Genomic DNA, 16773 nt, shown 5'->3' with positions numbered 1-16773 from the left:
CTGGCATCCCCGTTTCGGTTCCTCTCACATCTTCTATTTATCAAGTTGAAGTTAACTGTAAAACCGACACAAAAAACAAAGGACAAATTAACATATTTAAGCATCAAAATGTTCATCAAGGCATAATTTTATCGAATGAAAGTGCACTCTTAATGCTAGCACATAGTGCAAAACGAATATATGGACAAATGGAAATTCACATGAATATTACAATAGTTACAAGCCTACAAACAACTCCACCTTTAACACACATTGGAGCAGTACCACACACAAAGCATAAAACACAGAATTAAACAGTATGCCATATTTCGGTTATAATACAAAAGTCTACTGACTTGATGCTAACATAAAATACCGACCGCCGTTTACGGTCCAACGAATTTAGCGTAAATGTAAGATAATTACAAACGTTCAATTGCCTGCTGATTTGTCACTGCTGATTTATTCTTTCTGATAGAACAAATGTTATTTCCAAGGTTTACAGTAGTGACAATATCTGCCTCTTGTTTCTAAATTTGATTTGGATTGCTCAGTGGAGCGATTATTTTAGCAGGGCTGTTACATCATCATGGGCAGCATGGTGACCAAATGGTTTGCCCATAAGTGGTCAAACTGTTGTGGTCAAGAGCCACATTGCACTTTTGAATCGAACAAACGTCCATTTCATTGGGGTAGAAAAGAAAAAAAACCTTTACGGTTCATATAAAATTATTTTGTATTAATGGTTGAAATGATTACTTCCCTTCGTTGTGGGTGGAGCAGGACTGTACGTCCATGGACTCGTAAGTATTTTCATAGGTTTGATGCCCGATGTGAGTTATGTCAACTCAGAATTGTACTGTACCCCACAAGTGTCACTTGAGCGCCATCCTGTGCCCGTGACGGATTAAGTCATGGCTTTGGTCTTTTATAAATGTAATATTTATTTCATAATAATTTCACCATATAGATTCAGTATAAGGGAATTTCGTGGTTTGTTTAAAACATTTTAACGTCGTAAAAATAAATTGTAAAATCGTGCAGTCCCATTGCTGTGATACGTAAGCGCGTCCGCCATTTTGCATGTGTCACCTCGGCCCATGGCGACAACATACAAAACGCAAAAAATTAAAGCAGCTTATTCACCTGTTCACATACGAACATACTGTACTAATATACAGTATTTGGGAAACTAAACGCAGAAAAAAAAGAGTGTACATTTTAATATAATGATTATAAATGTCACACTAAATTTGTCCCTTTTCTCCCAAAAACAAGAGAATACTCAGGCAAATGTAAAAGTGCTTATTCAACACAGTGTACGTACCGGTACTCTGAAATGTACTTGGGGGATAAGAGTGAAAACTGTCAATAGATAAAGAGTATAGAAAATGAATGGATATATGCTGTACAATACCTATATAACTTGGAATCATGAAAACGAACAAAAACATTCCACACAAAATATATTTCCTCTTTTATAACGTGCATAGTTCTCCTACAGTACTGAGAAGGGGGAACTACTGGCTTTGCTGCAAACTAATGAAAAAAATGAGGTGCGAACTTGCCACAGGTTCCGTCTTAGAAAAACAACAAATGCGAAATGAGCTCATGCTAACTGAAAAACACACCATTCAGGTGTGTGTGTTGTTTTAAATTACAAAGAATTTTGATTAGGGAATTTGATGGTGGCGGGTGATGTTAGGCAATAGATTTGCCATGAGTCCGTATAAAGTACAGATACTTGATTTCAAGTAAATCATTGTGAAAAACAAAAAACACAATACAATCTCAAATAAAGTTTAGATACTGTACCCGAACAAAGTTCATCTAAAATAATTGTTCAATTTATCCTGTGAAAGGTAATTTCATGTAATTTAGCTATCGCTGAGATAGCTAAATTTGTAGATTTCCAAGAAGCACGTACAGTAATTGCGATTAATATCCGATCGCCCAAATGAGCCACATCCAATATGGCGACATTAACGCACAAATAGGATCTTAAAAAATATCTACTTACCAGCTCAAGTCCTACGGCCAATACGTCACATGATGGTGCATGGTCCCCCTCGGAAACAATTAGAATGTTCATACTTTTTGAATTGTTGGCCCTACGTCCTCTAAAACCACACTATAAAGCTTAACACACTAGAAATAGACAAGTTTTGGCTTTTGTAGAGGGATACGGCCATAGGCAGCCAACATGTACTCGAGTGTCTTGTTCTTCGTCACAGTGAGCTGTGCGTTTTTTCCTGCCCATGGGGTAAGATCGAACGGGCAACGTGTAGCTTTTCTTCAAGCAACCAATCAATCAAGTCAATCATCTTAATTAGTTTGACCTAGCTCTGGGTTTATAACAATGCTAGAAGTTATTAATTGCTTCGTTGTATATTGTATTTATTCTTATTCCCATGTGTTAAAAATGTGCCTTTCCCTATATTCTAATTATATGCAGAAAAGGACATATTTCCCCTCCTTTGCTAGCAAATGACAACAACAAAACATATTTTTTCAAACTCAAATTAATTGAAAAAACGTTTGACAAATCGCTCTAAATAAACTGAGCGATTTGTTTAGTTAGAAAGTTTGACTAACCAGTCAAACTTTCAGAACATGTTCTTGTCTTGCAGTTGTCTGAGAGATCCTTCACAATAGACTATAAAAACAATTGTTTCCTGAAAGATGGGCATCCCTTTCAGTACATCTCTGGCAGTATTCACTACTCCCGAATCCCACGCTTCTACTGGAAGGATCGGCTGCTCAAGATGTACATGGCGGGACTTGACGCCATCCAAATGTAAGGCTGATGTATCACAAACAGGTTTGAGGTCAATAATGGATGTTTTTTTTCATATCTGAATGCAGATATGTTCCTTGGAACTTCCATGAAACAGTTGAAGGAATCCACAACTTCACAGGGGACAGAGATTTGGAGCATTTCTTGGATCTGGCCAATCAAACCGGTCTTTTGGTGATTCTGCGTCCAGGCCCATATATCTGTGCTGAATGGGAGATGGTGAGAAATCGCTGTTTGTATTTTGTTAACATCCATAAAACTGTTAAGTATGGCTCTAATGTTGAACACCATCGATTCATCTGTGGTCAACCTCTGATTTGATTGAATTTTGAAAAATCCCATAGGATAGATTGATTAAAGTCAATCCGTCACCATCACAAAGCTTTAAACCAATGCCAAAACTTCCTCACTGAATTTTTCTCTTCTAGGGTGGGTTGCCTGCATGGTTACTCCAAAGAAACAACATTAGACTACGCTCTGCTGATCCAGGTGCAACATACAAACATGTAGGAATATAAATGATTTCTTTGTTTGCTCGGTCGCTTGAAATTACTTTTGTTGTCCAGTTTATTTGCAGGCGGTCACTAACTGGTTTGCTGTTCTCCTCCCCAAAATGACACCCTGGTTGTATGCCAATGGCGGAAACATCATCAGTGCCCAGGTAAAGGAAGAACTGCAGTAGTTTCCTTGAAGCCCCCCCCCCCCCCCCCCCCTCCTGGTACAGGGGAATCTCCAAACCCATTCTGTTGGTTGTTCCCACTGTCACTGTCAGGTTGAGAACGAGTATGGAAGCTACTACGCTTGTGACCACAACTATATGCGTCACCTGCGAACTGTCCTGCAAGCTTATTTGGGCAAAGGCACCGTCCTCTTCACCACTGATGGCAATACGGACAAGGAAATGACATGCGGGACTCTGGAAGGATTATACGCCACTGTGGACTTTGGCACAGGTTGCCCTTTGGGGAATTGTCTTGATGTCGAGCGTCTTTAATAGAAACTCCAAAATTTGTGCCGTGTGCCTTCCTGTTAGGTGACAACATCACTGAAGCCTTCAACAGGCAAAGGCGGTTTGAACCGCGAGGTCCTTTGGTGAGTTATAATAGAAGTTTAAAGTTGCGGTATGTCGCGACGTGTCCAGAAGCACAGATGTGAAATGTGTTTTTGATGACGCTGCAGGTCAATTCGGAGTATTATACTGGGTGGTTGGATCACTGGAGTGATGCGCATGCCATGGTTGATACTCAGAAGGTCAGCAGAGGTTTAGCAGAGATGCTAAACATGGGCGCTAACGTCAACATGTACGTCCACACAAACACTCAATACTTTTTTTCGTATTTCGAAAAGGAAGACAATCTCTCCTGCTTGTCACTTTGTTTGAAATTGAAAACAATTTAGTTTAGCTAGGGCTGCGCAATAAGGCTTTATATTAAAACGTCTGATTTCCTTTCACCAAAATTTGGACTTCCAATTCAATTTTTCCACAAAATGACGATGGCAATATTTAAAAGACGTTTTGCCCTGTTTTACCACTTCTGAGATTTGCCTTTTCCCTTCTGATACCAAAAAGGCTTTGAAATTATTCAACTCCCACAAAATCATTTGGAGGGGGTTGCATGCTGTGTTTTTTTTGGGGGGGGGGGGGGGGGGTTGTATTATAAAATCTAACTGAATCGTTAAACATTTTCTGGACTTTATATCTTGTTCAAGTTATTCCTCATGGAAGGATTAAACTTGAAATGTCAAAAAAAAAGATCAATGATGACTGATCAATTTAAGTGAAAGGAACATGTTGATGTAATCATTTTTTAATGAAATGGGACCTTGTGATAAGACAACACTGACTGTACATGTCAGCTGGGACATGCTCTGAACTATGGAAGCCACACACAAACACGTCCTGACAAATAAATTCAGTCATTGATAAAATTGATTAATTGACCAACCCTAATACAGGCAAATGTTTTCAGACATTTTAGTGAAATAGGGTTTAATTACATACACCAATTGCATTCCAACTAGATAATTACTTTTTACCCCCCCACAGGTACATGTTTGAAGGAGGGACCAACTTTGGCTATTGGAATGGTGCAGTTTCAATTCACTGCTTGTAATTATAATATTTAAAGTCATATCCTTGTTTCTTTGTTCACTCATCTCTCGTCACTCCTCGTGCTAAGGTGCTGACCACGACACCAAGTTCCGTGCCGTGGTGACGAGTTACGACTATGACGCCCCACTTTCGGAGGCGGGGGATCCAACAGAGAAGCTGCTGGCCATCCGAGTTGTCATTAAAACGGCACGATGCATTTACACGCCACCTACACCGTGTTGATGTACCACCTATGCTTGTACACGTAGTGAGACACAACGTTGTGTTATTGTCGCTGCAGTTTAAGGCCATTCCCTTTGGACCCATGCCACCTGCTACTCCCAAATTTGCCTATGGCTTTGTTATGCTAACAAAGGTATGCCTTTTTTTTAATACCTCCTCCAATCATTTTATTTGTCAAACCACAAGTTCTATTGGCTAGTTAAATTATCATTTTTCTAGGAAGCTATTTTGGATATCCAGGTGCATCTCAGTGAACTGTATTAAAATTCATTTGCAGTGTTTCAGTCACATATTCAAAAAGTGAAACTCACCCCACCTAATTAAATATTTCCTCTTTTCCTTTTTATCATTTTGATATTTATAGCTTCCAGCTAACTCCTTTATTATTAATAGCAATCTGTAAAGCTAAAGCCTATTCAGATCCTACTTTGCAGATGTCAATTAATTTTATAGATGACAATCGCACATTTTCTAGGAGGTTTTTGATGCGCTGCCTTTCACGCAAACATTTTCTTCCCTAGGTGGGCAACATCAGCAGTCTATTGGACACATTTTCTGTGGGGCCCGTTCAATCGAAGTACCCTTTGACTTTTGAAGAGCTCAAACAGGTAGTGTCACTCTTGTCACGGAGAGAAGTCCCCTGGCTGCTGGTGCGTCTCAAAGCTAATGCGTCATCTGTGTTCAGTTCTATGGATACGTGCTGTATCAGACCACATTACCCCGGGACCTTACAAAGCCCACGCCGCTCATTTCTCCCTTGAATGGCATTCGTGACCGTGCGTATGTGTCCGTCAACGGGGTAAGCCCTAACAATTAACTTGTGTTACACTACAAAGTAAAATCAAGGTTGAGTGTTATTATTTTGGTTAAAATATGTAAACAGGTTTTCCAGGGTCTATTGGAGAGAGACACCGTACTGGTGATGAACATTACTGGACGGCAGGGGGATATCATGGACATCCTTGTGGAGAATATGGGCAGAGTTAACTTTGGGAGCCATATTAATGACTACAAGGCAAGGCTACAATACATTGTTTGTCCTATGAACTTGAAAGTCTGGCAAATGCAATGTGCTTGACAGGCATTGTAAAACTATCCTAACCAAATATTGAATTCAAAACAGACTAATCTGACAGTTCGTGTTCTAGGGCTGCTGTTTTGGTTAGCGATAGAGTTAATCCTTGGGTCATCTTTGAATTGAGAATCACATCTGTTTCTTACTGAGGGGAAAAAAGGGATGCATCTGCTTGAGCAGAGCCATTTATTTGTACAACTGGAGGATGTATCAAACATCTGATTGAAACATGGTGTCGATTATAGAAGGCACCATTAAGGAAAGACTCCAATAACCTGAGCAAAATGGTTTCAAGGACAAATTGCATCAATTCCAGGGTGTCATCAGCAACCTAATCCTGGGCCAAGATGTACTAACCGACTGGAAGATGTACCCTTTGGAAATTGATGGAGCCATTGCTGCTGGTTGGCCTCACACGCTTAGCCTGCACGACCAAGCAAACAGACCCTCTATTGGACCAACCTTCTACATGGGAACATTGCAGCCCAATGGTGTAGCGTGGGACACTTTTCTAAAGCTAAATGAATGGAAAAAGGTAGTATGACACAGATAAATATATATATATTTTCCTATCTTGATCCACTTTTTATTTTATTATTTCTAGGGTCAGGTTTGGATCAATGGTGTCAATCTGGGGCGATACTGGCCAGCCAGGGGCCCGCAGCAGACCCTTTATGTTCCCGGACCTTTGCTCAGTACCACCCTGCCTAACAACATCACGGTGCTGGAGCTAGAAGAGGCTCCAGTAAATTTAAGGCTTCTCTTTATGGACCGACCTCTCCTCAAAGTTGCTGATAAGTTGTGACAATAATACACAGTCCATGCTCGTCGCGTCCATTTTAAGATTGTATTACCTTGACGTCTATTGTTCTGTACAACCCCAATTCCAATTAATTAGGGCGTTGTGTGAAATAAAAACAGAATATAATGAATGATTTGCAAATCATGTTCAACCTTACCTTTAATTGAATACACGACTGACAAGATATTTAATGTTCAAATCAATAGAATTTCTTTGCAAATCACAATTGTGTCTCCCCTTTGCTCTTCATAGTTCAGACAGTATAACATTGATGCAATGACAATTTAGTTTTACCCCTGAGAGTAACAATGAATCTTTTATAAAGAGTATTCATGTATTTTTACAAAAGAGATGCGGTTTAAATCTGTACTTTCTGTGCTCAACGCAGATCTGTGATTAAACTTGATATTTGACCAACCTCAAAGGGGCAAAGCCAGATAAGAAGTCCCTTCCTTTTTGAGTCTTTAGCTCTTTCCTGCTGGAGTATTAACTTTGCGATGTGCTTGCACGCAGCGAGGGCTGCAGAAGGAGAAATCCAGGTACTGGAATGGGATCTTGCCAAGCAGAGACTCTCCACACAGCCAGCACCTCCTAGTAATAGACCGTCCAGCAACACAAAAAGGGACAAAACTGACAATTCGGTGGACATTTTGCGACACTTTGTGGATGTGAACACATACTTGATGTTGGAGAGGCTGGCTCCAGTTGCAGCGACTTGTTCTGCCAACCTCCTCTCAGCCGCCAAAGCTCTCTGGTTTTGTTAAAAAAAAGAAACATTTGCGACATCCTGGAATTACAGGTAAAATGAGTGTTAAATAAACATGTCCAAGAAGTCACCTTTTCGCGATCCGATAAAGATGCAAACTTCTTCTTTTCCTCCAGTTCCATTTGCTGTTGTCTCTTCTCCTCCTTTTGTGTCTTCTCACGTAATTTTTTCAGCGCCTTTTGAGCCTTTTTCTTCTCCGTCTTCATTGATTCAATCTCCGCTGTTAATGGCCCGGGTACCTTTCGAGAGCGGAGATGCTACAAGTCTGTTTCGTTTACATGCATGTGTCAAAGTTGACGTGCTAACCTTCTTACCCGAGCCTTGTTGTAGTCATACTTGTCAGGATTGTCACCCATGTATTTACGAAACACGTTCCTCGTGTCCTTGTCGGGGCTGACGTTATATGGGGTCTGCCCTTTGTAATCACTATGGGAGAACCTTGTGTTACAGCCTTTTCCCCAAATGGATGAATACTCCCTTCAAACTTCTATCGGATAAACACTATTTTTTTTGGGGGGGGGGGGGGGTTAAAAACAACAACAACAACAAAACCAATTCTAATAAATGATATTCCTACCTGCATGCCGGGTCAGCTCCAGCGTCCATCAGCAGCCTGACCACAGCCTTCTGGGCAGCCGCTGATGCAACATGCAGCAAAGTGAACCCCGAAGAGTCAATGTGCTTATTAAGAAGAGTCAAAGGACTGTCAGTGTCTACAGCCTCGCTAACTGACAGCTCCCGAGGCTCATCGGAAAGATTGAGGAGACGGCACAAGGCAGCCAGGTCCCCAACCTTGCAGGCTGTGAAGAGGGCATCCCTCAGGCTGTACTCACATGATGAATCTTCCGTTGCTTCTATTGGACGATAATCTATGCTAGTTACAATGAAAGCACGAAACAAAATCATTTCTCTGATATGAAATATCCATCCATTTTCTATAGCGCATGTCCTTAGTAGTTCTGCAGGCGAGCTAGCCGCACGCCGCTCATCATCTTGTTACTTGCTGGCATTAGACAACAATGCTAAAACATCCATCCATTTTCTACCGCTTATCCGGGGTCGAGTCACGGGGGCAACAGATTTAGCGGGGAAGCCCCGACTTCTGGAATTTCAATTCAACATTAGCGGTGCCATTGCCATGATCAATGTAAACTTACCGGTACCCTCCAGTTGTTTCTTCTTCCTACTCTTGTTCTTTGGTTGTGTCTGCTGAGCGGCGTTATCTTCCTCATCGACGTTGTTTACTTCTGTGTTACTGAGGTCTCCCACGTCTGAATAAGAATGATTATTATTTGTATTACCGGTAATATTGCACTTTATTCATACCAGATGCTTGAGTTTGCATGATAAAACGCACCGTTTTCTTCACATTTGTTTTCCTCTTCCTCCTTCTTCTTCCTCCTCCTCCATCTCCTCTTATTGTGTCCAGAGGGTTGGATGTCAAACTCCTTGAGGTCCTGGGTTCCAATGGTCGACTCCACCATCTCAAACTGGATCTCACCTCTTTCATCCACATCTGAGCTGCTCTGAGTCTCTTCTGCCGAGGTACAAATAAGAAATTCATCATGGCAGTGGTATAACAACACACTTCGTGACCCTTTATGATACAATACAAGTCTATGTGAATTCTGATGTTTCTAAAATCATTACAAGGTCGATTGTTGCATTGTTGTCGATTGCGAGAATTTTCAACACGGTACCTTCTGTATGTTTTTATTTTTTATGATAATTTGAGTATTAAATGAAAGTAGTCTGTTCTCTGCCTGGTGAAAAAGCATTTGTTTTCTGCAATAACCTTCCACTATACAATACAATACATGCTGATTTATATAGCGCTTTCACAACAGCGGCAGCTGTAACAATGCGCTTAACAAAACAGTTAACATAAAGTAAAATAATAAACATAACACATAACATAACATAAAACACGGACAGTTGTTGTTTGAAGCAGTTTGAGATGAAAGAGGAGAGAATCAAAGTGTCCTTTAACCAGTGGATCAGTGAAGTCGTGCTCAAAATGTGCACATGTCGGCTACAAGCTAAGTTTCAAAGTCAACAAGAAGCTTATGGTTAATTATTTACAATATGCATTTCTGAGTGCAACCCAGCCACTCGGGAGCAGTGCCCTCCCCTGGGGGTACGCTGTTCCCTAGTGCCGGTCCCAAGCCTGGACAATTGGGGAGGGTTGCGTCAGGAATGGCATCCGGCGTAAAACTTTTGCCAAAACGAACATGCGAGTTGATAAAACGATTTCCATACTGGATCGGTCGGGGCCCAGGATAAAAACGACCGCCAGCAGTGCTGTTAAATTAATGACTCGCTGTGGCAACCCCTGAAAAGGGACTAGCCCAAAAGAGAAGAGGAAGAAGATCTCTGAGTGCAATGTCATGTAAACATTGCTACTTGTTTATGAACATCAATGTATGATATGTGTACGTTTTTATACTGTATTCTGGATAGAAAATGGTCTGATTGTATTAGTCTTAAATATCAGGTGCATCTTGAGTTTGTTTGGGGGAGGGGGTTGTTTGTTTGTTTATAACATTAAAAGTTGCCAATGAATCAATTGGAAACCAACATCTAAAAATATTTGTCCTGGAAGGGAAACGGTAGAGCTCTGACTGACACTGTCAGAAACCTTTTCGCAATATATTGATTATGGCAGTTGCCGTTTGGAGCAGTGTAGAACTGCACAGGCTCATAAATAGAGCAGTTTCTGATATTGAAACTCGCCTTTGTCTTGTTCAGTCTTCAGTAAGGCTGAAGGTTGGTCAGTCTTCTTCCATGTCTTCTTTGATACGCTGCTGAAACTGGACATGTCAGTGTCCTTCCCTGAATCAAGACATCACGTGGACATTATTGTATCATTCAACCTTTGTTTGACAAAAAAACAATGTACACATACATTCATTCATTCATTCATCTTCTGTACCGCTTGATCCTCACTAGGGTCGCGGGGGGTGCTGGAGCCCATTCCAGCCGTCTCCGGGCAGTAGGCGGGGGACACCCTGAATCGGTTGCCAGCCAATCGCAGGGCACACATAGACGAACAACCATCCACGCTCACACTCACACCTAGGGACAATTTAGAGTGTTCAATCAGCCTGCCATGCATATTTTTGGAATGTGGGAGGAAACCGGAGCACCCGGAGAAAACCCACGCAGGCCCGGGGAGAACATGCAAACTCCACACAGGGAGGCCGGAGCTGGAATCGAACCCGGTACCTCTGCACTGTGAAGCCGACGTGCTAACCACTGGACCACCGGGCCGCCCTGTACACATACAGTACATGTATAATAATTCCATTTACCATAAACATGAACTGTGGCGAGCTCATTGTGTACACGCTGTACTTCCCGAAAAGTTGCCCTGCGTGTGGCAAAGGGAATGCTGTGGACTCTGGAGTCTTTTTTGTCTAGTGGACTTTTGCGCCCGCCAAAGAAGATGGCCTTATTGTAACGTGGGGCTCGTACAAATATGGCAGATGCCTCCTTCAAGTGATCGCTCCAGTTCACCAAGAGATCCTGAATGTCCTGTAAAAACGTATAAAAGTGGGCATGTCAATGCATTCTACCCAAAACAAAAAAAAAGGAAAACCGCACAAAGCGAAAATGGCAAACTATTCTGATGGCAGTTTGAACGTGAGGTTTTGTGCAACCTTTTCCAAAGAGGATGGCAAAACTGTAAAACGGCAGAAGTTGTGTTATATTTGCCTTGACAAGCGCGGCCTCATTGTAGCGTCTCAGTGTGGCTCCAGCAGACTTTGGTGCGTGACTCCGGTTTTGAGAATCATTGAGTCCTTGGCTGGTGCCCCTCTTGGCGCGCACAGTGTATCGGTGGAAGGTCTTGTGCTGAAGGACTTCTTTCCTGAGGAAAAAAAACAATAATGTTAACAAACATTGGACAATATGAAAACTATGGAGCCTGTTGGCTTCACAAATGGAAAGGGAAACTGTAATGATAGTAGTTCTCTCAATGTTCTGCGCTTCTGTTTGCATGCCAGCGTGCCAGCAGTGAGCAGAATAATGCGGCCTGGATGCTGTTGCATTTCTTTAGACAGCAAAGAAGTTGATAATGAAACAACAGCACCTTGGTATAGTCCATTTTGTTTCAATTCCTTCAAATCAGAACTAATCGCCAGCCAATTCCGCACAACTGAAATACTTTTTAAGAATCACTTGATAAATTGATAAGCCCATCCCTACAAAGGTGACAAAAAAAACAAGCCTACCCTTGGAATACAGCGCCCGCAAAATGGCCACCGCCTGTCATGAGAATTATCCACAGTGTCCTCTTATCGATGGATTTTAAGCAGACCTCCAAACCTTGCTCTTCATCTGACTGACCAAATAAAATGATAATTAATAAAAGTGAAAATCTGTAAATCTTCACTAGGTATGCAAAAATTGGAGAAATTTGGTTAAACAGCTTGAAAATTGTTCTCCACTCTAGTCCTAAGTCTTACCTTTGCATTTAGAATGCAGCGATAGACTGTCAGGTACTGTCCCGCTGAATCCTGGAACACCACTTTGCTGGAGAGCCTTCCTGTCGTTAAGCTAGTATCATCCGAGTTGTCATTATCGCCGCCAGCGGCGCTTCGGCCCGTTTCGCCCTCATCCCCATCTGATTCCTCCTCCTCCGAGTCAGTCTCTGAACCCGAGATACTCGACAAATCTCCTGTACGGTGATAAGTACAAAAAAGTAGGCAGGAGTAGAAGGGACACATAAGGTCAAACTGTAAGCTACACTGATGGATTTTCCTTACCAGCTCCAGTCTTCCTCTCAAATTCCTCGGCTGTAACTGGCGGCTTCCTTGACATCTTAAGTCTCAAGTTGAATCGATGCCAGTCGAGCTTATAGTGTTCCATCTGAAATTTTATATACATTGTATACCAGCAAGTTGTGTCGCATGGAGACAATAATATTCACACGGCATCAGTAAAAGCACAAGTGAGCTACGATGACCCCTCCGTGACTGTTCCTGAACCAAATGTTTTCATCAACCAAGGTAGTTTTCCCTTGAAAATACAATTTGTAAACTGAGGTGCAACTGTTTAAGTGTTTACCTGTTCTTCACGGTTTATGAAGGAGCATCTGCAGCCGGAGCAAGCCATCTTATCCGGGACTGCTCTGACATCCTTGGTCGCTTCATCCTCAAACTCTGAAAGCAATGAAGTCCACCAATGAGTATTATTAACAGAACATGTCTTGTGCAAATACGACATTTTTTATACTTTCTGAGGCCGGCTCGCCGTTAGCACCACTTTGTTTTAGGATGGAGTTAACTTCTTTAAATCCTGTTAAGGCCTCATCTTGGGCAGACAAGTCAAATATGGAACAGTGGTCTGGACTCACTGGTTTCATGTCAAACACCTGGAATGACATTACGAGGAAGATGCGTTTATGGCAAGGAAAGTTTATTTGCGATAAACCACAGTCCTTCACAGAAACAGCTAACGATTAAAAACAAATGTTAACAGAAAACAGAAAAATGACAAAACACAGAGATCACCAAGTTCAAATGACAAAATAACAGATGCTGTAGATTTTGATTCATGAAAAAGCAGGAGTGAACAATAAAGTTTCTAGGACGGATTGAAATTCCCCCCCCGGCCCCCAACCCTTCAGTTGAGGTGCGTTGAAACAGGATGCTGCTTCAATAATTGTCTTCAGAAAAGACTCAATTAGCCTGCATCCGACGTACGACTACGTGAGGGGTCTCATAGTGAACTAGAAAGTCTTCCGTGATTTAAGTCCCAAGAACATTTAGCGCTTTGTAGACTCGCACTGAGATTTTAGAATCTTTGATTGACAGGAAGCACGTGCAGATTTTAACTCTTTCAAGTAATGAAAATACAGTGAGATGTGTGCTGTTTGAGACAAAACACGATAAAAACACGTCTTGGAGCTAGTCATTGATTGCGATTGATCCAACCAAACGTAAATACATAAATGCATGTATATCTAACAGGCTACGGTCCAGCATTATAAACAGCTACTCGCGGATGAATTCATATTTCATGAAGAATACACTTAATACTTAAGACCGAGCGACTTACCATTTTTGACACGAAATTTACACTATGGCATGACGTTGACGTCAGTTGACACGCTAACCATCACTTCCTCGTTTTGTTATGTTTAAAGCAGATATTTAAACAGCGCCTCTACTGGCTGGCATGTCGAGGGTTGCCCCGTATAAACACATTTTTTTGTTTTTATCGTGGTGTTATCTAATAATTGTGTATAACATTTGGAATCATAGTAAAATATGTACTTGTAACGTCTTGTTTAGCTTTTACTGTACCTTTTGTAGGAATGCGTCTGACGATCTCTCGAACAAATCACTGCCTTGACTCAAAAGTGTCAGCAGATGCCACTGTCCATGCTGAGAACGATGCCTTTAAATTTCCGTCTTTTTTGGGAACAAAGGAAGTTACTGGGCTTCAAACATTCCTTATCCCAAATGAGAAAATCTTAGCTCATTGTTTGAATTTATAACTTTAATTTACGGCAATATCTGACAGAGCCCGGATAGCTCAGTCGGTAGAGCATCAGACTTTTAATCTGAGGGTCCAGGGTTCAAGTCCCTGTTCGGGCGTTGATTATTTTTGTGTATGATCATACTGATCTTACTTTTTTTATAGGTGAGAGCATGGTCAAGGGGAGCTGATGGATATGATCATCAAAGTTAATTATGTCCAAGGTAAATTGATAAACGATGTCTTGGTGACGTCAAAAGAGGTCGAATACAGCATATAGAAAAGTTGCTGTCAAAGAAGGCGTAACATTTATCCAGCTCTGCCATTTATACAGAACACAGTGAAACAATACTTCTGGATGCGTGAACGCATTTGGGAGCAACCAAATGATAGTTACAACTCCTGACTCTGAGTTAATTAGCACTTCTCAAGACGTAGCCATGTTGTTCGTGTAATTTTTCATTATAGTTACTTTTTATTTCGTTTATTGTTGCTTTTTTTAAAATAACGGTGATTTTATTTCATTTATAGAGCAGCTTTGTTATTTTTTTATTTCTTATTTGATTGAACATGCTTGATTTCATTTTTATTTTATTAGTTGTAAAAAATGTTTAGGTTGTTTTTTTATGTTGTTTGAATACATGAGGTATTTGTCGAGTGTAAGATTTAAAAAAAGTCACTAAGTATTGAGTAATAAAGTAGAGAAAACTACAATCTCAAAATAACTGTTTGGCCTACTCTTTTTCTGTACGACTGTACACGAATACTGAAATAATTACATTTAAGATTAACCACAAAAGCTCATAAATGCTATCAATCACACTGACAAAAACGAAGGATAATCCAGCTACGGTGATAGTTGTATTTTTATTAAAGGAAGATATAATTTCAGTTAGTTTTGCTTATTTTAAAAAGCATTTTCAGATGTATTTTATTTCGTTAACGGAAAATTTTCCTCAATTCTAGTTGATGCTAATAACGCGACTGAAGCTCAGAGTACAGGTACTGGACATACAAAAGTGGATGGCAAGATGGACACAAAGAAAACCAGCACCATCTAGCGGGAAACCTCACACGCTGCCTCTTAATTAATTGTAATGTCATTCTATACAACTATCAATCCAGTTAGCCTCACAACAACAACAACTACAAATAACTTCACATTGACGCCTACATAGAATTTAGACTCCTAACAGCTGGATGTTTTGTCATGTGTGAAGAAGCCATAGTACAAGGCATGCTCACTATACCTCAAACTACGACACCAATGCATCAATCATAATTGCTCTCATTTTCAAATAGATCACTTGACGAACTATAAAAAAATCAAAAGTGACACACAGAACCTGCCCTATAACTATGATTCCATCTAGCATTTTGGGATGTGACATTTGCACAAAGATTTATTATTCATTCATTCATCTTCCGTACCGCTTGATCCTCACGAGGGTGGCGGGGGGTGCTGGAGCCTATCCCAGCCGTCTCCGGGCAGTAGGCGGGGGACACCCTGAATCGGTTGCCAGCCAATCGCAATGCACACAGAGACGAACAACCATCCGCGCTCACACTCACACCTAGGGACAATTTAGAGCGTTCAATCAGCCGGCCACGCATGTTTTTTGGAATGTGGGAGGAAACCGGAGCTCCGGAGGTCCCGGAGAAAACCCACGCAGGCCCGTGGAGAACATACAAACTCCACACAGGGAGGCTGGAGCTGGAATCGAACCCGGTACCCCTGCACTGTGAAGCCGGCGTGCTAACCACTGGACTACCGGGCCACCGAAGATTTATTATTGTATTTGAATTAAATTGTAATACTGTATTTAACATGCTTGTATGTGCAGCTATGCCTACTCATACATCATTCCTGAGAACAGGCATGGGCCAAGCATCAACTCTGAGTCACACTGACAAGTTGAAAATCAACAGGCTTTCCCATTGTGAGTGCAAACAAACTGAACATTTGTATTCAGACCTTATTTATGGACTCTTAAGTCGCTATGGCTCTGAAAGCAGCATGACACTTATTTCTGTTAAATGTTGCGTTTGTTCTCTTCCCTCAGGTGGCGATGAAGATAAATGAGGTGAATAGAAACAGCATCGTGACAGTTTTAGTGATAAAAAAAGCACCATCAAATCCTGAGTGCAATTTAAAATAAAGTTTGAGTCCAAGTTTTTGCTCCTTTCGCTTGGTGAATTTGATCGTAGTCAGGTCATCTTGTACACTCATTTTCTTCAAAAATAATTCTCCTTGCACATATAGTCGAGCAATAAGGAGTGATATGCACTTTATTGTTCGCATTTCTATCGTAGTACTCATACGACAGCGTTGAGATTACGATGAGAAGTTATTGTAGCTTGGCGAACATGTTAAAGATTTGGTTCTGTGATTAATTATTTTTTCTGTTAGCCACCAGCTTCAAATGACCCTCTTTTATGCAAAATATAAGTAGGAAATACAATTTTTCCTTCCCATGCAAGGTTAAAATATTAGGAAACCCCAGATAATCAAAGATCCATTAGGAGTGCTTATCAA

At 41.1% G+C, this 16773-nt stretch overlaps 2 protein-coding genes, 1 long non-coding RNA gene and 1 other non-coding gene across 4 annotated transcripts; 3 read left to right on the top strand and 1 right to left on the bottom strand.

Moving 5' to 3' along the window:
* The first annotated feature begins 1993 nt into the window (after positions 1 to 1993).
* glb1l (galactosidase, beta 1-like) lies at positions 1994 to 7164 on the top strand. Its single transcript, XM_052081543.1, has 16 exons — positions 1994 to 2242; positions 2610 to 2776; positions 2845 to 2995; positions 3205 to 3265; positions 3343 to 3437; positions 3549 to 3729; positions 3810 to 3868; positions 3956 to 4077; positions 4824 to 4864; positions 4957 to 5075; positions 5170 to 5244; positions 5633 to 5719; positions 5797 to 5910; positions 5995 to 6126; positions 6503 to 6721; positions 6791 to 7164. Exons 1-16 carry the CDS (start codon positions 2183 to 2185, stop codon positions 6989 to 6991), a joined length of 1884 nt encoding a protein of 627 aa, XP_051937503.1. The 5' UTR covers positions 1994 to 2182; the 3' UTR covers positions 6992 to 7164.
* On the bottom strand, positions 6770 to 13892 carry ankzf1 (ankyrin repeat and zinc finger peptidyl tRNA hydrolase 1). Its single transcript, XM_052081465.1, has 16 exons — positions 13815 to 13892; positions 12990 to 13128; positions 12822 to 12916; positions 12521 to 12623; positions 12221 to 12432; positions 11987 to 12096; positions 11469 to 11622; positions 11066 to 11288; positions 10488 to 10586; positions 9112 to 9291; positions 8918 to 9025; positions 8332 to 8608; positions 8069 to 8180; positions 7826 to 7993; positions 7669 to 7739; positions 6770 to 7579 (listed from the first exon to the last, which is right to left on the bottom strand). Exons 1-16 carry the CDS (start codon positions 13815 to 13817, stop codon positions 7453 to 7455), a joined length of 2181 nt encoding a protein of 726 aa, XP_051937425.1. The 5' UTR covers positions 13818 to 13892; the 3' UTR covers positions 6770 to 7452.
* Positions 13624 to 16396, top strand: LOC127611184 (uncharacterized). The gene is made up of 4 exons (XR_007965264.1): positions 13624 to 13695; positions 14403 to 14461; positions 16082 to 16177; positions 16301 to 16396. It is a non-coding gene; the product is annotated as an uncharacterized LOC127611184 (long non-coding RNA).
* Positions 14284 to 14356, top strand: trnak-uuu (transfer RNA lysine (anticodon UUU)). Its single transcript has one exon. It is a non-coding gene; the product is annotated as a tRNA-Lys (tRNA).
* Positions 16397 to 16773: the final 377 nt, after the last annotated feature.

This window comes from Hippocampus zosterae, chromosome 12, assembly GCF_025434085.1.
Source record: "Hippocampus zosterae strain Florida chromosome 12, ASM2543408v3, whole genome shotgun sequence".
NCBI lineage: Eukaryota > Metazoa > Chordata > Actinopteri > Syngnathiformes > Syngnathidae > Hippocampus > Hippocampus zosterae.
This window is presented reverse-complemented; position numbering and strand designations above follow the sequence as displayed.

What these genes read in the sequence shown, in the direction of transcription:
- glb1l (XM_052081543.1), top strand. Translation starts at nt 2,183, where the DNA reads ATGTACTCGAGTGTCTTGTTCTTCGTCACAGTGAGCTGTGCGTTTTTT. An exon ending in ACTACGCTCTGCTGATCCAG is followed by an intron (nt 3,266 to 3,342) that starts GTGCAACATACA and finishes TTTGTTGTCCAG; the next exon opens with TTTATTTGCAGGCGGTCACT. An exon ending in TCCGAGTTGTCATTAAAACG is followed by an intron (nt 5,076 to 5,169) that starts GCACGATGCATT and finishes TTGTCGCTGCAG; the next exon opens with TTTAAGGCCATTCCCTTTGG.
- ankzf1 (XM_052081465.1), bottom strand. An exon ending in AAACAAATGTGAAGAAAACG is followed by an intron (nt 9,026 to 9,111) that starts GTGCGTTTTATC and finishes ATTCTTATTCAG; the next exon opens with ACGTGGGAGACCTCAGTAAC. An exon ending in GAAGAAGAAACAACTGGAGG is followed by an intron (nt 8,609 to 8,917) that starts GTACCGGTAAGT and finishes ATCGTCCAATAG; the next exon opens with AAGCAACGGAAGATTCATCA.